Source organism: Stegostoma tigrinum, chromosome 26 (assembly GCF_030684315.1).
Source record: "Stegostoma tigrinum isolate sSteTig4 chromosome 26, sSteTig4.hap1, whole genome shotgun sequence".
Taxonomy (NCBI): Eukaryota; Metazoa; Chordata; class Chondrichthyes; order Orectolobiformes; family Stegostomatidae; genus Stegostoma; species Stegostoma tigrinum.
In genome coordinates, this window is record NC_081379.1 from 29,966,556 (window position 1) to 29,985,311 (window position 18,756).

Here is an 18,756-nt window from a genome sequence, read left to right on the forward strand (position 1 = left end):
CAAGGGTGGTGGTAGGGTGGGGGGGGGGGGGGGGGAGAGGACCTTGGTTCAGCATAAAGTAAGTCATGTTGGAGACACCCCAGTGAAAGCTGGCATCATTGGAATAAATACAATGAAAATGGAGAAACTGGGAGAACATAACAGATTCTGGCAGGAAGAAGGTTCTGAGGAGATGTAGTCAAAGTAACTGAGAATCAGTGGGGAAGTGATTGATAGCTGATTCCCAGACGTGGAAATATTGAACTCACTGCAACTGTTTGTGTGTTGTGTAATATGCTTATAACTTGCCATATTTGCCCATAATTCATTGCCTATAAATTACTTGAGACATCCTAACAGTATGAAAGATGCCATACAAATGCAAAAGCTGTCTTTTCCTTATGTCCATGATAAATAGTAATTTTATAATTTACAAGTTTCCAGTATACAGGCTGACTTTTTTTGTTCCACTATATCTAGTAGTTTGAAGTGTCTCTCCATTTTGTAATGCCCAGCAAGTGTAGCTTTAGAAATTATAGTGCAAATCATGTTTGAATAATCGGCACAAATATATATTCCAACAAATTGTTATTAAACTAAATAAATTGAGTGACTGTGGAGTTTTATTTCTCTTTTATCACATCACTATTTTTATAAATGATTTATTTTACATGAAAGATTCAGTGCATGTACAGAATGGAACATTTTATCAGATTTCCAAATATACCAGCAAATCTCCCACAACAGGCTGAGAAAATCACCTGTGCAGAACAGCCTGGTATGGATGTGAGACCAAGGCTTGGCATGAGGCTGGTTACATAATCGAGGTGGGGTGATTGTCAAGCAGATCGAAGGTGGGCTCATTACCATGTCAGAATAAAAATTTAAAACTAGGGGTCAAGCCAGCTGGGCACAGAGTGAAGCATGAAGTTTTAGGCTTATGGAGACTTTGCTTTTCTAAGTGAGTGTGCTAAAGATGAAGCAATTTTTTTCCATTTTATTTCTCACTGCAGTTGTTAATCTGCTCACTTGGAATTAAATAACGTTTTGAGTAACACAGCTATGTTAAAATGTATAGTATAATTATTCTATGTTGGAAAATAATTTTTGCTACAATGTTACTGAGTAGATTATTGGCAAAATTTTATTTTTAAATTCCTTCATTGGATGCAAGCCTTGCTGGCTGCGCCAGCATTTATTGTCAATCCTTTATTGCTCTTGAGGTGACAGTTAAAGAGGGTAAATAATTGAAAGTAGAAAATTTCAAAAAAAGGAGCACAATTTAATCATTGACTGAGGTAGATATCAGATTTGCTGCTACACACACAAGAAGAATTGAATAATTAATTTTCGGAGGCTACAGCTTGCATTAATAGAAATAAGACATTCCAATAGCATTCAAAAAAGAGAGGATATGCACTTTTATATTTCTGCATCTTTCTCTCACTCTGCTGTCGAATTTCCCCCTTGTCTTCATTTTTTCTTCTTGCCTTTTCCCTTTTTCTTTTTCTTCAATGCTTTCATTAATTGGCGGACTTTGTAACCTTTCCAGAAAGACTGGATTGTGATAGCTGCTTTTCCCATTAGGAATGTTTGATGTTCTTTGGCCTTTTTCTTCTCTTCCTTAATTTTTCTTTCTTCCACGATTTGAGTATATTCTGGTTCAAGCGTACCAATCTTTTGTTCTAATTCAAATAGCAGGACCGTTTCGTCATTGTATTTTTTAAAGAGGTTTTCATATTCATCCTAGAACACACATTTTACTGCATTTTAGTAATTCCTTGGCAGTAACATTGTGTGAAGCACTTAACAATTATGAACACTAACCAACTTAACTGTTTTTAATGGATTTTAAAGCAAATCCAGTGACAAATGGATTCATTTAAACATCATATTAAATTGACTTTGTAATTTCTTTTCTATGACAATATATTTCAATCAAGAACAAGAAACATCTCATCAGATGTGACACTGGTTGAATATTTTTGACTTGAGATGATTTGTCTTTACTCTTCAATTGTAGTTTTCTAAATTCACTTAGATTGGACAGATTTTTCTGCCAATCCCTCTGCTAGACTGTAGTTAGATTGTATGAAACCTTGGATTGTTCTGGTCTTCGCTAGTGAAGAACTTTATCAGCATTAGCATCTTTGTATTTATATTTCAGAGACAAAATTTAGCTGATTATCTAAAATTTGCTGATGTATTTTTACAGGGAAAACTTGCCTGGTTTCTATTATAGTACAAGCTCTTGCAAGATCAAATGTATCTTGGGAAAATTCATACTAGCAATTCAGTAAAAGTACTCTTACAATGCTGTATCATTCAGTTACCTGGTTCGATGCCAGTATTAACTATTGAGAAATATTCATCAATGTATTAATTAGATCTTTAATATAACATCTATTACCCATGCTTTATGTGTCACAAGTTGCATCTTACTACAAGAACAATAAGGAAAAATAATTTAATAGTTATTGTATAAAAAAATGAATAAAAAATGAAAACTTCCTTTGAGAGCTCATGATTCTTTGCAACAAAACATACCTGTTTTTCTTGTAGGTCAGCATCATACTTCTGGATCCAGTTTTCAATCTCTGTTTCAATTTTGTATTTTCGCTAAAGTAAGTCATAAATATAGGATGTCAAATTGAAGCAACAAAAAATTTAACCAGATAACAAGAAAACCATCTCTTAACCTTCTTCTGAACTCTGTGTTTTAGTCTTGCTGCATGTAGGCACTGCCTACTTTGGTATCTGAAGAGTTGTAATTTTTAATGAATCTGCAATCATCAGCAAACATTCATTTCCCGACCTTATGGTGGAAGGAAACAAATTGATGAAGCAACTGAAGTGGGTGAGCCTAGGATACTATAGTGGTGGTGTTCGGATCTCTGGCCCTGAAGACCTGAGTTCCAGTCCCACTTGTTCAGAGATGTGTGATAATGTCTAAACGTTTGATTCAAAGTATCTAACTTGAGGACAAGCTATCACCATTATTCACATGTACCTGCAAAAGACACTTGATATTTCGACATTGGGACAGAATGCCAAATATATACACAAGTTTAAGCAATGTAAGTTCATATTTTCATTTACACTGTTTACAATGATTCTTACACGTTAAATGAATAGGCAGTGCTATGGAAATGCATTTTAATGTAGGCAAATGTAAGATTATCCACTTTGGACCTAAAAAGACAGAAAAGTTAAATGATTAAAAGCTAGAATCAAATGGAGGTCCAAAGTGAACTGGAGGCCAGGCACATGGACCATAAAGATATCATGTGTAAGTACAAAAAAAACTAAGGCGGCTAATAAAATGCATGTATATAAAATGCTAAAAAATGTAGGTAACAGATTGGGAAAATATCCAAGATAACAAAGTGTGGAGCTGGATGAACACAGCAGGCCAAGCAGCATCTCAGTAGCACAAAAGCTGACATTTCAGGCCTAGACCCTCCATCCAGCTCCACACTTTGTTATCTTGGATTCTCCAGCATCTGCAGTTCCCATTATCTCAGGAAAGTATCCAGTCTGGCATGAAACATTTATGCCGTCCAAGTGCCAGCCAAAGGCCATCTCTAACAAGACAGAATCTAAACACCTTCCTTTGAATTTCAGTGGCATTAATGTTATCAATATCCTGGAGATTACCATTGACCAGATGCAGAGTAGATCAGATGCAAGAAATTCTGTGAAAAATAACTACCATCAAGCTCCCAGTGCCTATCCAGTTTTTGCAAGGCCCAAATCAGGAGTGCGATAGATTACGTTCCACCTGGATGAATGCAGCTCCAATAACAATCAAGAAGCTCAATGCCTTTCAGGACAAAGCAGTATGCTTGATTGCCACACAATCTACTAGCCTAAACATTCAATCCCTCCAAAACCAACACATCATGGCAGAAATGTACACCAGCTACAGCATGCACTGCAGCATGCCATCATGGCTCCTTCAACAGCACCCTCCAAATCCAAAACCTCTACCACTAAGAAGGTCAAAGGCAGCAGATGCTCGGAAGCAAACACCATTCTGACTTGGAAATGTATCGCTGTTCCTTCACCACTGCTAAGCCAAAATCCTGAAACTCTCTAACAGTGCTGTATGTGTACCTGTGCTCCGTAGACTGCAGCAGTTCAAAAAGATGGTTGACTACCACATTCTTGAGGCAATTAGAGATGGAAAATAAATGCTAGCCTTGCCAGTGACATGTACACTGGATGCAAGAATAAAAAATACCTTCTGAAAAAAGCTGTTAATAAGTACAGAGTTCAGTCACAAGTCAGCCATGATCTCAGTAAATAATTAAACTGACCCCGGGTATTAAATTATCTAATTTGGCTCCCATAAATTTGGATTTTATTCAAAAGCTTAGCAATAACCTGGCCACTAGAAATAATTATATATTTCTCATAAAACTTGCAGTTCACATTATGTTGTTGTATTGATAATGTTGTTATTACAGCACGACACTGTACCTTTCTTAAAGCTACTTCAGATGCTCTGTGTTCTGTAATCAGGTTATTCAACTGAGTTCGAAGCTGAGCTATTTCTTCGTGGTATTTAGCAATTTTTCCTTCTGAATCTTTCTGATCATTTAGCTGTTGTTTCTCTGCATCTTGTTTAATTTGACGAATGTAATCTTGTGAGAACAAGTCAAGTTGAAGTAAGTTGTTTTTGAGTTTCCGAATTATCTCATTCTTCTTCAACATCTGGTCATACAATTTAAGGTATACATGATGTTAAAGATGCAGCTATTTAAATTTTTTTTATTGCATTACAACAGAAATACTTAAAACAAAATGCTGATTAAATATATCACAGAATATAATTTTTCATTCCCTTGGTAATATGTAGTCCTCCAATTTCTCTCTGACAAAAATACCAACATCTGTTGATATAGCTGCAGTACATACATAGAAAAACAATTTGAGTAGGCATAATAATAGGAAACAGAGTGGGTAAAAATGGGTGAATTTTCTAGTTGGTAGGATACAAGTGGTGTGCCACAAGAATTGGTGCTGGGCCCTCAATTGTTTACTATTTATATAAATGATGTGGATGACAGGACTGAAGTACAGTTGCCAAGTTTCCTGATAACTTATTTTGTGTTATAAAAGAGGACATAAAGATGCTGTAAAATTATATAAATTGTTTAAGTAAATTGGCCACGATTTAGCAAATGGGGTATAATATGGAACAGTGCAAAATTGTCTCTTTTGGTGGGAAGAAATAGTAAAAGCATATTATCTAAGCAGTGAGAGATTCCAGAGCTCCAAAATGCAGGGGGATTTGTGTGTCCTTGTGCATGAGCTATAAAAAGTTAGTATTCAGGTACAGCAAGTAATTAGGAAACCTAATAGAATGTTATTGTTTAGCGTGGTTGTGCTTCAGTTAGATAAGGTGTTGGTGAGACCACATCTGAAGTGCTGAGTACAGTATTGGTTATTTTTGTAAATGCATTGGATGCAGTTCAGAAAAGGTGAACAATACCTGGAATAGATAGGTTGTTTTAAGAAGACAGACTAGGGAATATGAAAGAGTAAGAGGCCATCTGACTCAATTGTACAAGATCGTGAGCTGTCCTGACAGGCTCTATGTAGAAAAAAATGTTTCCAGTTTTGGGAGAACTAGAATTAGTGGCCAATATTTAAAAGTCAAGGGTCACCCATTTAAGGCAGGGATAAAGAGAAATTATTTCTCACACTGAGTCATGACTATTTAGAACTCTGTTCCTTAGAAGTGGCAAGAGTCTTTGAATATTTTTAAGGCTAACAAGAACTTGCACTTTCACTCTTTTTCGATGTGGAAAGATGTCTGAAGATGTTTAAGGAGCATTATTGAGGGGGGGGGCACGAAGGGAATCGAGACTAAGTCAAAGAACGAGAAATTAGGGAGGCAGAGTTTTGGATTACCAATAGCTTAGTCAAAGAGGTGGCTTTTAAGGGGAAGAAAGGAGGAAAGGGAAAACAAGAGAATGCATTAGGTTATGTCCTAAGAGGTTAAATTCATAGTCACCATTCTTGGTAAATGGAAGGAGATACTCGAGAGTCTCATACGAATAAGTTTGGGGTCATAGGTTATAATCCTGGAGAACGTGGAACTAACGTGCTACTAGAGACTTAAATTTTGCAAAGAGATTAATTCTTCCTTCAGACTAGTTGACAGTTTTACGTTGACCGTAAAGGTGACTTATAACATGCTAGAATGTTAATTAAGGCAAACATGCACTTTTGGTGCAATTTGTGAACTATGTGTTATGCGTTCAACTCCCTTGGTGCGTAATAATATCTCTGAACAGGTTGATCAGAAAACTCTTAGCTCAGAGTGAGACCTTGGTTTTCCCAGTTAGCTCAATAACTAGTGCATGTTTCAGAATAATGCCATCAGCACAACAGACGTATATTTGGAACCTACCTCTTTGCTGTGCCCTGTGAGTGGAAGACAATAGCAAACCACCATCATGAAAAAACTGCCAAGAAAATGTTCAAGATGACGCATGTGCAGATAATAAATTAAGCATCTACTTTTGAGTTTAAAACACAGCATGATAGTACAGAGATTTTCAAATAAAATAATGGGATGACAGACCATTTCCTGCAATTTCTGCATCTTGTGGGAACTCTAGAACACTTCATGTGTCCTTAAAAAGATACTCTGAGCTTGATTAGTAGCTCAAGTCACGACAAAATAAAAAGAAAATTGGGAATTTCCTGTTATGTACATTCCAAAGAAGTTCACCGCAGCCACTTTCTGGGAGGTAAGTAAGTGGATAGTTGTCAGGCAGGTAGGAACAGACAAGTACTGCAGGAATCCTCTGGACGTGAGGAGTATTCAAACTAATTTTCAGTGTTGAATATCTATGAAGTGCATGACAGCTATGAGAGGAAAGCATGCAAATTGAAGCACATTCACCAGAGCATTACGCAAACATCTAGACAGGGCTTGAGTGAAATTTAGACATGCAGTGGTCATACAGGATTTCTTAGAGGAATTGACAGGTGTGTCTGCAGCCTTTGATCTAAACAGACTATCCTGCTTTCATTAATTTGGTCATTCTTCAGAAAAATGACAGCACATATGCTTAAGATGCAGCCCAGACCAGAAAACACTTTCACTGCTGTACTCCTGAATCACAATTCTGTACTGGAACTCAATTTCCACAAAAATAAACATGAATGGAGATCATATAAAGAAGTGACTGAAATCACATATGGTATTCCTATACTTAAAAAAACCCATGTTTATAAACATTATTCTTTATAGTCTGTTTCCTCAAATTTCTCACCTTCACGGAGGGATCAATGATCAGCTGTTATAGATTTAAGGTAATGGTAGAAGGCTGAGAGGGGATGTGAGGCATTTTATTTTTACTCAAAGGGTGGTCAGAATCTGGAATTTACATAGCATGGGAGAGGCCAAAATCCATATAATATTTAAGAAGTATTTAGATGTAAACTTGTGATGCCAAGACGTACAAATCTATGGGCCAAAAGCTGGAAAATAGGGTTGGAATAGTTGGTTGTTTCTGACTGGTGCAGACTCAATGGGCCAAAGGGCCTTTTCCCATGCTGTAGACCTCTGCGACTCCATAATTATACACTTCCCACCCCTTCCTATTAACAATTTGGATTCATACTGTAACATTTCATGGGACTGATAAAATGTGCTTTCAGTACCTTCCAACTCCCAGGATCAGATCTGCCCTGTTTACCACTATTTACCTTTGTAACTTGTGTAATGGTTAAAAAAAATAAAGATTATCTGAAAGCTGACACAACAACATGTATACAAAATGCAGCATGTTAAACAAGTCTATTTATTTTCATACATGCACTGGAATCTATAGAATCTGAGCTAAAAAGTACCTGTGATAGGGTTAGGGTTAGAAGATATAAGAAATTTCAGAGATAGTAGGAACTGCAGATGCTGGAGAATCCAAAATAACAAGGTGTAGAGCTGGATGAACACAGCAAGCCAAGCAGCATCATAGGAGCAGGAAAGCTGATTTTTCGGGCTGACACCCTTTTGCTGACTTTTGATGACATTGTGCAAGCCGTAATCACAATATTAAAACTTATTTTAAAATTCAATATATAACTTAATGCATATTTTCAATGGTCTTTAAATTTAGGGTGTGAATTATACAACTTATGGCATTTATTGCTACAGCAACATGGACATTAGATTTAGAGCATATGTTTACCTCATTTTCTTTGTTTTGGATGGCTTGTGTCAGTTCGGCTTCCAAAGTGGCTGTAATTTCTGTGTTTTGCTTATCTCGTTTAATGATTTTTTGGACATATTCAAACTTTTCTTTAGCCTCATTGGGGGGTATCAGAAGTCTCTCAAACACAAAGTCTCTCAGTTCCATTAGCACCAGGATGAGATCTACACAGGTGCGACTTCGGGCATGACATTCTGATTGGATTATTTGACAGGCTGAGGGATTCCCCTTAAAAAGCCGAAGGATGTTTTTAACTGAAGTACCAAAGGCCTGTTGAAGGATTTGAATATCTTGCTTTTTCTCTTCCATTTTTATTTTGTGTATTGAATTCTCACTTGCCTCTGCAGGAATGTTTACATTGAACAGTCTGCTAAAAGCAAAATCCAGATGTTTCTCTAGTCTGTCATGTTCTCTGAGAGCACACGTCAGCTCTAAACCAAGACCAACGCTGAACCTATCAAGATTGTTTATTATATAGGGAATCAAAGTGACTATTTCTATTTTATCAATAGTCTTTTCAATTACAGAAATAATCCGTTCTGCTTCAATTGATGCAAGTTTTTGCCTAACTGGTTCCAAGATTTGTAGTGCATCCATGTTGGGTGCCATATTTTGCACAGATACATCATATATATTTGAGGATTTACTGATGTTCTCTTCAGCATTGTATTCTAATTGTTGATGCTGTACAATGATTTCACTTGCCATTGTTTTATTCTTTGTAGATTTTCCTCATATCTTTAAATCCACAGTGGGCTGTATTGCTGAAACATAAAACAGTATATTTTCTAATAGTGCTGTTTTAAAAGTATTTCTTTGGAATCATACATGTACTAGACAGAGGGAGACCAATCGACTGTAATGTCTACCCTATCTGCTAATCAAAATTAAACATGATGTGTTCTTTCCTTCTATCATATATTTAGGAGAAACAATAGGTCAACTTTTTTTCTCCTTTAGACTTTAAAGACTTCAAGCATTGAACACCATTTTCACTTAAGACATCAGATGCTGGTAGTATTGACTAGCTATACAAGAACCTCACTGATTAAAGGAGATCCAGTAATAGATGGTGCTTCAGGCAGGGATTCCCCCATCAGAACAGTATCAGCCACATGGCCGTCAGCCCTGAGATCAAAGTCTGAAGAAAGATGTAGTGGTTTTTGTTGAAGTTCATCCTGAGCAGCTCTGTGACACAGGACCACGTGCTCTAAGGTCTGTTCTCCAGGACGTACACCATGACTGCACTTGGAGGACCATCAAATTGGTGAAAAATGCTGTTTGTTCTGCTCAAAACTTGTTGGTCTTCTAGAACAAAGAGTTGACCTCAACTGAGTGTTGCAGACGGGCACATTTCAAGGTCTGGGACTATGTAGTGAGGGATGCACTAAAGTTTGGGGCAGCTGTTGCCAAGGCACAGTGGGAAAGACCACTGTCTGAGGTCCAAATGCCAAAGTTAAATTGGGGTCAGTTCAGTTATTGGACCCTCCTAGTGCCTCAAATGCTTCTATGGTTAATCATTAATATAAACAATAAACAGGATTTTAAATTAGCAATGTTGGTTAAGTGGTAAACATTAGGTAGTTAAACCACCCCAGTTCTTCTTCATATCAATGCCATGGGTTTTTCCTTTGTTAACATGACTGAGTAGATAGACCTCAGTTCAGCAATGTATATGAAAGACAGTACCTTTGGCAATGCAATGCAGTACTATATTAGATGGCAATTTTAGATTACATGCTTAAATCTCAAGTGGGACTTGAACCCACAATTTCTGACTTTGAGACGAGTATTACCAATATACCGCATTTAAATTGCAACATTGGCAGAAGAGACTTGATCTATAAATTTTATAAAATTATGTTAAAAAAAATCAGAGGATGCACTGCATGAGGTTGATGTGGATAACATATATTGATAGCATTTATTAAGATTTTATATTAATATGTAGGAGTGATACATTAGTATACTTCAAAAACAGAGGTAGTTTATAATAAAGTGAACTGTAATAAATCATATCAGTTCACATTATTAAAATAGTTTAGAATATATAGTAACACACTTCTGATTTTTGTTTAAACAGTTTTTCCTCTTTACACCCTCCATAAACTTGAGTTCATTCAAAACATCCTTGTCCTAACTTGCACGAAGTCCTGTTCATGTATCATTCCTGTGCTCACACATGCACATTGGTTCCTGGACCAGAAATGCTTCAATTTGAAGTCTCGTTCAACAACAAACACAGAGAATGCTGGAGAAACTCAGCACGTCTGGCAGCAAATGTGACATTCTCTGTATTTGCTTCAGATTCCCAGCAATTTTGCCTTTATTTAAGTGAAAATTCTCATTCTTGTGTTCAATCCCATCACTACTGCATTGCATTCTTTAGCCTTACAACCCTTTAATATTTCTGTACTCCTATAGTTCTGGTCTCTTGCACAGGCATGATATTCATCGCTCAACAAATGGTGCTTTTGCCTTTAGCCATGACTTTCCTCCCTCCTTGCCTGTCTCTTTCCTCCTTTTAATTAGATCCTTAATACCATTTGTCCCAGCATCTCCTTGTGTGGCTCAGTGTCAAATCTGTCTGATTGCTTTCCTGAAAAACACATTCCAAAGCTAAGCACTAACCTCCTCATTTGCTGAGTTTAGGGTGATAAGGCTGCCACTTAGTTTGTAAAGTTGACACTTGTCAGTAATGTGCAGGTTTATTTATATCTTTGTCAAATGTACTATCATATATAAATGTAAATTATATTTTTTTCATAAATGCTTAATTTCACAGAAACATTCTCCCACTGAAGTACATTAAACACCCATAAGTTGATTTCCACAAAGAATTATGATCACAGTTGCTATTTGAAAAATGATCAAAAAATCAGGAGGATAAGGGTTTTTAATACTTGAGCGAGGTATTTAGTGTTGATTTTCAGATCAAAACAATATATTATGTTCAATTTTCTAGCTGTAGCACATGGGTTGCAGCAGTTCAAGAAAGCAGTTCACCACCACCTTCCTGAAATCAACAAGAGAGAGGCAATAAATACTGGTCCAGCCAGTGATGTCCATATTTCACGAATTAATTTAAAAGTTACTTTACAATCACTAACTATAAAAAAGAATATATGCTGTGGATGGCTACCTGGAACTGAGTCAGAAGTCTCTCAGACCTAGTGCAGTCAACTTGATAAGTCATAATTAATGCCCTGGTGTTACGTTGATATGGGCTGCCTCAGATGACAGACTGAAGGGACAATAAGGATCCAAGGATCAAGAGGATACCTTGGAGTTTACTGATTCCCGAGACCATAAGGCCTAGCTCTCTAACAGGATGGACGAAAACTGTGGGTGGCTACTAATCTTCTCCAGGAATTCACAACAGCTCAAAAACATACCAATTCGGAGCCATTGGGCCCTTCAAACCTATCGCTGTTCTATAATGATCTGATTTGTTTATGTTTTGAATTCTACAGTTCCTTTTACTCGGATTACATTTGGATCCCTTGCCTAACAGGAATCGTAGTGATAGAGATTTTAACAGCGCAAAAAGGGCTCTTCGGTCCATCTTATCCGCGTCAGTCATCAAACATCCATCTATTCGGATTCCATTTTCCATCACTTGGCCAGTAAGTATTAAGGATTCCTGACTCTAGAAACCTGTCGGGCAGTGAGCTCCGGATACTTTCTGATTTCTCAAATATTCTGCCTGAGAATATTCAACCTCGTCCTGAGGCACAGAGACCGTTCGTCAGCTCGTTTTAACGGGATCCCCCCCGCCACCGCCGACCCCGGTGCTTTCGGGTTAAAGGGTTCCTCTGCCGCGAACGGACGCACTCACCTATCTCCGCCCTTCTGTTTGCCAGCGACGGTTACTCCGTTGCTAAGAGACGGACGACCTTTTCCCTCTGACTCGCTGGCCGCGCCGTCCACGTGGGAGGAGGCGGGTTTCACGCGAACCTGTTGGACGCCGCGCTTTTGATTGACGTTTCCTCTCGAGTGAGCCCGCCGGACCGACCGTCGGCCTGGACCAATCACCGACAAGGTGTGGATCAGGGTCCCGCCCTCTGCTCGCTCGTCCTTCCCGCCTCCCGCACACTCCCAGCGTCGTTCTTCGGCGGCGGCGACAGTTTGGGGTGTGGGGGTATACCGGACGATGGCGGTGACGCTGCCTGTCGACGATGATGTCCCTTTAATCTTGACAGACGACAGCACGGGGATCAGTGCCGACCCAGACAGAGAGGAAATCCCCAACGAAAGTAGGCAATATGATCGGTTATACTTTTCCATGTCAGAGCTTTCGGGTATGCAACTTTCTTGACCCCTGGTGGCTGTTAGCGCCACGATCTGCGTCTTTTTTTATTTGTCCGTTTATTCAGATCAAGTTGTCGGAGATTCTGCTCCGCGTGTTGATCACCTCAAAGAGGGCGAAAACTCACCGGAATCTGCTTTAGCGCCCCGGCAACCGACTGGCTTAGTTGTCAAACAGCAAATTAAAAACGTCTTTCTGGTTGCACTTGACAGTTCAGGTAGCATCTGCGGTGGACTGGTTACCCTTTGAGCACCATCAGCTTTCGACAGAGCTAATGTTGAAAGAAGATGAATACCTCAACAAAGTTAACCATTCTTTGCCATTGAATTAGATTATTGAAAAGAAGGTCCATTTGGACCTTTTGGCCCATCTTGCTTGTGCTGGCTCTTTGAAAGCCTTGCAAAATCTGGCCCTTCAAGTCTGAAAGCCATAATTAAATCTGTTTCCTCTGCTTTGCAATGCGTTCCAGATCATGACTTAGTTTTCCAGAATGTTACTTTCTTCAGTGCTGAATTAAATAATAAGAATGAGACTACTGCAGTTTCTGTTACTTTGCAGCTGTTTCAGCGTCGTTTGTGTTGTTAGGCTTTGTAATTTAACGGGCTAGAGAGGACAGCTCTCTCTTTTATTTAGTAATAAAATCAGATTACAACTCTGACTTTGATCTTCCAGTGCTTATTTGCAAACCCTATACTTTTACCTATATAAAACCAATTGCTATCAATCATTAGCTATCCTTGGGGCAAAGGGATTTCAGAATCCTGAAGGATATTGAGGCCAATTGTATTTTTTTCCAATGAAGTCGTATTCCTTTCTTAGTGTATGCCTGGCAGAGCTTCACTGGAAATATTCTTGGTGTTGCAATTTCTTCCTCATAGCTGTGAATCTGATTTTTCTGCTTTTAATAACTTGAGTGTCCTTTCTCTCGGTGCCATGGTGGTTAGAGTACAAAGTTTTGTAGAAATTTATGATTGTATTTTATAAATAGGAGAAAAGTATAACATTCTCAAATGCAGGTTGATAAAGAAATTGCAACAACAACTGCATTTTTACTTTTTTTTCATGAGATATGGACATTGCTAGCTAGGGTAGCATTTATGTCTCCCTCAATTCCCTTGCAAAGGTGTTGACTGCCTTCTTGATATGCTGCACTCTGTGTGGCGCACTCCATGTGGTGTAGGTACACTCACAATGTGGGATTTTGACACAGTGACAGTGAAGAAATGTCAATATAATTCCAAGTCAGAAACATCACACCTTTAATGCAATAAAACCTCTCAAGGCACTGCATAGGAGGAATTATACATGTTATCCCTGCGGTTCAACCTTGAGAAGTTTGCTGTCTGTTCATCTGTATCCTCACTATCTAAACATTAAATGTAAACTCTCAACTTTGATTTCCATTCAAATATGTACAGCTTTACGATTAGTCATATTAATTTACATGTGCTACCTATTTGCCCACTCCATGAATAAGTTTTTTTTTGTCTTTCTGAACAACAGCATTTCACAACTTCTTCGTGTTCTTAATCTAAAAAATATCACCAGCCTGTTCACAGAAGGATAATAAGACAAACACTAACACTAAATCAGCAGATGTGTGACTAAAATGCTTGGTCAAAGAGATACCTTAATTTTGAAGAGGAACTAATACATTTAGGAATTTAATACCATAGTATTCAGCCTAGACACCAGATGGTGCAGTTACCAGTGTTGGGGCAAAGGGATTTCAGAATCCTGAAGGATATTGAGGTGAAGAGATACAGTCCTCTTTAGAGGGCTTTATAATTACAGGAGGCAAGAGAAATATGAAAAAAAGTCAGGGAAGGATTTAATCACAAGGGTAGGAATGTTGAGTTTGAAACATTTGAGGTACCAGAAGCCAATATAAGTAAGAGAGCACAGAGATGCTATGTGAATGGGGTTTGGAGCAAACTGGAATATGGGCAGAATACTTGCAGTTCTTGCTAAATTTGTTTGACATCTGCATATTTGGAAACCTTTCTTGTTGCTGAGTGTAAAGAATTAATATGTACTGAGAACAAAAGTGGACCTAACATGCACTCCAGGCTATAGTACTTCCAACTATTTTATCCAAGCAACAGCTAATTACTCCAACTCATTACTTATTGTTCTTAATCCATCATTCTGTTTATATTGTTTCACTTTTTAAACCATTTACCTGGCAGTTCTTGCACACAATGGTAGTATCTCTATCTCTGTGCCAGAATCTCCAGGTTGCAGTCCACCTCCAGATTTGATGACCATGAAAGTTTTGTCTTACATGGTCAAACAGGTAAATTATCAATCTGCAAAGCCTTCTGATATGTTCTGGCATGGAGAAAAAGTGGGAGAGTTTCATGGTCAGCAAACATTGTATGGTAGGTCCAATGCAATGTTCCCCCATGTTAAAAGAGTCCATGCTCAGGTTTTTGCCATGAGCAAGTATTAATCGTGTTATGAGTGACTGCGCACAAACACACGTGCTTTACATCCGAATCTTTCTAGCATTCTTTCTTAAAACCTCTGAAATTCCGTATTTATACATCTATGGCATTCCTTTTTCCCTATCCAGTCTGTAACCACTTTGAAAAGACTGTATGAAATACATTTGTCAAAGATTATTTGCCTTCAAATCATTTTTAATGGTCAGTAGTTTTATTTCAAATTATCGATTTGTCTGTTTTTTTTATGCATGATGTTGCCCTTATGCTTCTGCCCTGTAGTTGTCTCTTTCTTCTGTCTTAAACAACATTCTTTTCCACATCAGAATTTGTCTTCTAAAGAATTGGAAAAGTTATAATTGTAGTCTCTAAATCCTGCTCAGAACAGTTCCAGCAATCTAGGGTGAATGCCATTTGATCCTGATGTCTTATCCATTTTGAGTCTTGGTTTTCCTTTCCATTTTTTGTGCCCCTGTGATGAATTTGTCCTCAGTTCCATCATTTTGGTAAAATAAAATCGATTCAATATACTTATTTAATGGCCCACAATTTTCCAGAGTGTAGCATCTAATGGCAGGCCCCCTTTGGTTAGACGTTTTCCCAGACTTTTAATTTTGAAAAATACTTAGATATAAATTGCTGTAAGAGTGGAATGACAAAGGCAACAGGGGCATTAATTGAACAACGGAACTAACAACAAAAACAGAATTTGCTAGCAAAGCTTCGCAGGTCAGGCAGCATTTGTGAAGAAAAAATCGAGTTGATGTTTCAGGTCCATTGACCCTTCCTCAGAACCAACAGTCTATTTCCATAAGCCATAAGACTTAATGATTGAGAAAGAAACAGCATTAAAGAAAGAAAGTAGTATTAATTAAACTTGCATTGGATATAGAAATAGAAATGAAGAGAAAAGATAGAAAGGAAGCAGAAAAGAAAAAACTTTTAAAAATCTTTAGCACTAATTTACCATCTGCAAAAGTGAGACTGTACAGTTTAGTTTTCCCTGTCTTATTGTATAGTTCAGTGCAGGATCATATATCTCATCATTGAAAAAGTAGATATTCTGTTACTTCCTGACCAAATATCTTGCAGCAAATTTCTTTGGCAATTAATGTCAAATTCCACAAGTTTTCAGATTTTTGAGATTAGCCCTTCAGAAAACTGTGATATCTCTTATTGAATTCTTTGAAGAGGTGACCAAACACGTGGATGAAGGTAGGGCAGTGGAGGCAGTATACACAGATTTAAGTAAGGCGTTAGATAAGGTTCCCCATGTAGGCTCATGCAGTAAGTATGGAGGCATGGGATAGGGAGAAAAGTAGCAGATTGGATTCGGAATTGGCTGACTCTTAGAAGACAAAGGGTGGTAGTGGATGGAAAATATTCAACGTGGTGCTCAGTTATGAGTGGTGTACCACAAGGATCCGTTCTAGGTCCTCTTCTATTTGTGATTTGTAAATGATTGGATGTAGGAGTGTAAGGGTGGATTAGTAAGTTTGCAGACAGTATGAAGGTGGATCGAGTCATGGATAGTGCGGAGGGCTGTTCTAGGTTGCAAAGGGACATTGATACGATGCAGACCAAGCAGCATCTTAGGAGCACACTTTCTTCCACCCACCTTCCTGCAAAAATTTCATCCTCTATTCCCAATTCCCTCGCCTCCGCCGTATCTGCTCCCAGGATGAGGCATTCCACTCCCATACATCCCAGATGTCCTTGTTCTTCCAGGACCGCAACTTCCCCACCCCTGCAGTGGTTGAGAGCGCCCTCAAACGTGTCTCCTGCATTTTCCGCAACTCATCCCCCACACCCTATCCCCAGAATAACCGCCAAAAGAGAATCCCCCTCGTCCTCACATACCACCCCACCAACCTCCGGATCCAACGCAAGATCCTCCGACACTTCTGCCATCTGCAATCGGACCCCACCACCAAGGACATTTTTCCATCCCCACCCTTGTCTGCTTTCCGGAGGGACGATTCTCTCCATGACTCCCTTGTCCACTCCACACTCCCCTCCAACCCCACCACACCCGGCACTTTTCCCTGCAACCGCAGGAAGTGCTAAACTTGCCCCCATACCTCCTCCCTCACCCCCATCCCAGGCCCCAAGAAGACTTTCCACATCAAGCAGATGTCCACCTGCACATCTGCCAGTGTGGTTACTGCATCTGCTGTACCCGTTGTGGCCTCCTCTACATCAGGGAAACCAAGCGGAGGCTTGGGGATCGCTTTGCAGGACACCTACGCTCGGTTCGCAAGAAACAACTGCACCTCCCAGTCGCGAACCATTTCAACTCCCCCTCCCATTCTTTAGATGACATGTCCATCCTGGGCCTCCTGCAGTGCCACAACGATGCCACCCGAAGGTTGCAGGAACAGCACCTCATATTTCGCTTGGCAGCCCTGAAGTCCAATGGTGTGAATGTGGACTTCACAAGCTTCAAAATCTCCCCTTCCTCCGCTGCATCCCAGCACCAGCCCAGCTCGTCCCTGCCTCCCTAACCTGTTCTTCCTCTTACCTATCCCCTCCTCCTACCTCAAGCCACACCTCCATTCCCTACCTACTAACCTCATCCCACCTCCTTGACCTGTCCGTCCTCCCCTGACTGACCTATCCTCTCCCTACCTTGTCACCTACACTCACGTCTACTGGCTCCATCCCTGCCCCTTTAACTTGTCTGTCTCCTCTCCACCTATCTTCTCCTCTGTCCATCTTCGATCAGCCTTGCCCCTTCTCCCTATTTATTTCAGAACCCTCCCCCCACCCTTTCCGATGAAGGGTCTAGGCCTGAAACATAAGCTTTTGTGCTCCAAAGATGCTGCTTGGCCTGCTGTGTTCATCCAGCTCCACACTTTGTTGTCTTGGATTCTCCAGGATCTACAGTTCCCATTATCTTTGATAGGATGCAGAGCTGGGCTGAGAAGTGGCAGATGGAGTTTAACCCTTGAAAGTGTGAGGTGTTTCATTTTGGAAGGACAAATTTGAAAGCAGAATACAGGGCTAATGGAAAGATTCTTGGCAGTGTGGAGGAGCAGAGGCATCTCGGGGTTCATGTCCACAGTTCCCTGAAAGCTGCCACTCAGGTGGAGTTATTAAGAAGCTGTATGGTGTGTTAGTTCTCATTAATAGAGGGATTGAGTTCAAGAGCCATGAAGTTATACTGCAGCTATACAAAAGCCTGGTTCGGCTTTTTCCTAGGGTGAAGGTAGCTAATACGAGGGGGCATAGTTTTAAAGTGAGTGGAGGTAGATATAGGGGAGATGTCAGAGGTAGGTTCTTCACTCAGAGAGTGGTAAGGGTGTGGAATGCATTGCCGAAGAGGGCAGTGGATTCGGTAGGGGCATTTAGGCGGCTATTAGATAGGCATATGGTGATAGTATAAGGTAGGGGTGGAGGTCTGATAGACCTTAGGATTAGGGTAAAAGTTCAGCACAGCATTGTGGGCAGAAGGGCCTGCACTGTGCTGTACAGTTCTATGTTATAAATTCCATGTTCTATCTCAAAATTCACTTCATGGCCATCATTTGCTAGATAATTTACTCAATAATAACATTGTGTGCATTAAATATATTTTTAATTTGGCAGCACATTTCTGTGTCAATAAATCTACTATATCTAATTTCTCCATATCTCAACTCTTGGTTGCATCCATGAATCGGAGGCTATGGAGACAGGAATTGACACAGGAAAGAATAATTTTAAAATGCAAATCTTGTGTTTGGGTGTTAAACTAAAGACAAATGATAAAATTGATTGGGTTAGGAAATTCATTTTCTTTAAATACATTTCT

At 39.3% G+C, this 18,756-nt stretch overlaps 2 protein-coding genes across 3 annotated transcripts in view; one reads left to right on the plus strand and one right to left on the minus strand.

The window, feature by feature from the left end:
- Window positions 1-580: 580 nt before the first annotated feature.
- Window positions 581-12,130, minus strand: iqcd (IQ motif containing D). 2 transcript variants are annotated; one of them, XM_048556684.2, is made up of 5 exons: window positions 12,049-12,130; window positions 8,190-8,974; window positions 4,462-4,695; window positions 2,527-2,598; window positions 581-1,725 (listed from the first exon to the last, which is right to left on the minus strand). In XM_048556684.2, the coding sequence occupies exons 2-5, from the start codon at window positions 8,916-8,918 to the stop codon at window positions 1,453-1,455; spliced, it is 1,308 nt and encodes a 435-aa protein (XP_048412641.1). In that variant the 5' UTR covers window positions 8,919-8,974; window positions 12,049-12,130; the 3' UTR covers window positions 581-1,452. The 2 variants fall into 2 exon arrangements, with proteins under 2 accessions (XP_048412641.1, XP_059511062.1); XM_059655079.1 differs by lacking the exon at window positions 4,462-4,695.
- A 174-nt stretch (window positions 12,131-12,304) lies between these two features.
- The window catches only part of tpcn1 (two pore segment channel 1), a 111,188-nt gene continuing 104,736 nt past the window's right edge, over window positions 12,305-18,756 (plus strand). The window contains exon 1 of the mRNA XM_048556682.2: window positions 12,305-12,466. Within this exon, the coding sequence (XP_048412639.1) occupies window positions 12,364-12,466 (103 nt within the window). The 5' untranslated portion in view covers window positions 12,305-12,363. The remainder of the gene's footprint in view (window positions 12,467-18,756) is intronic.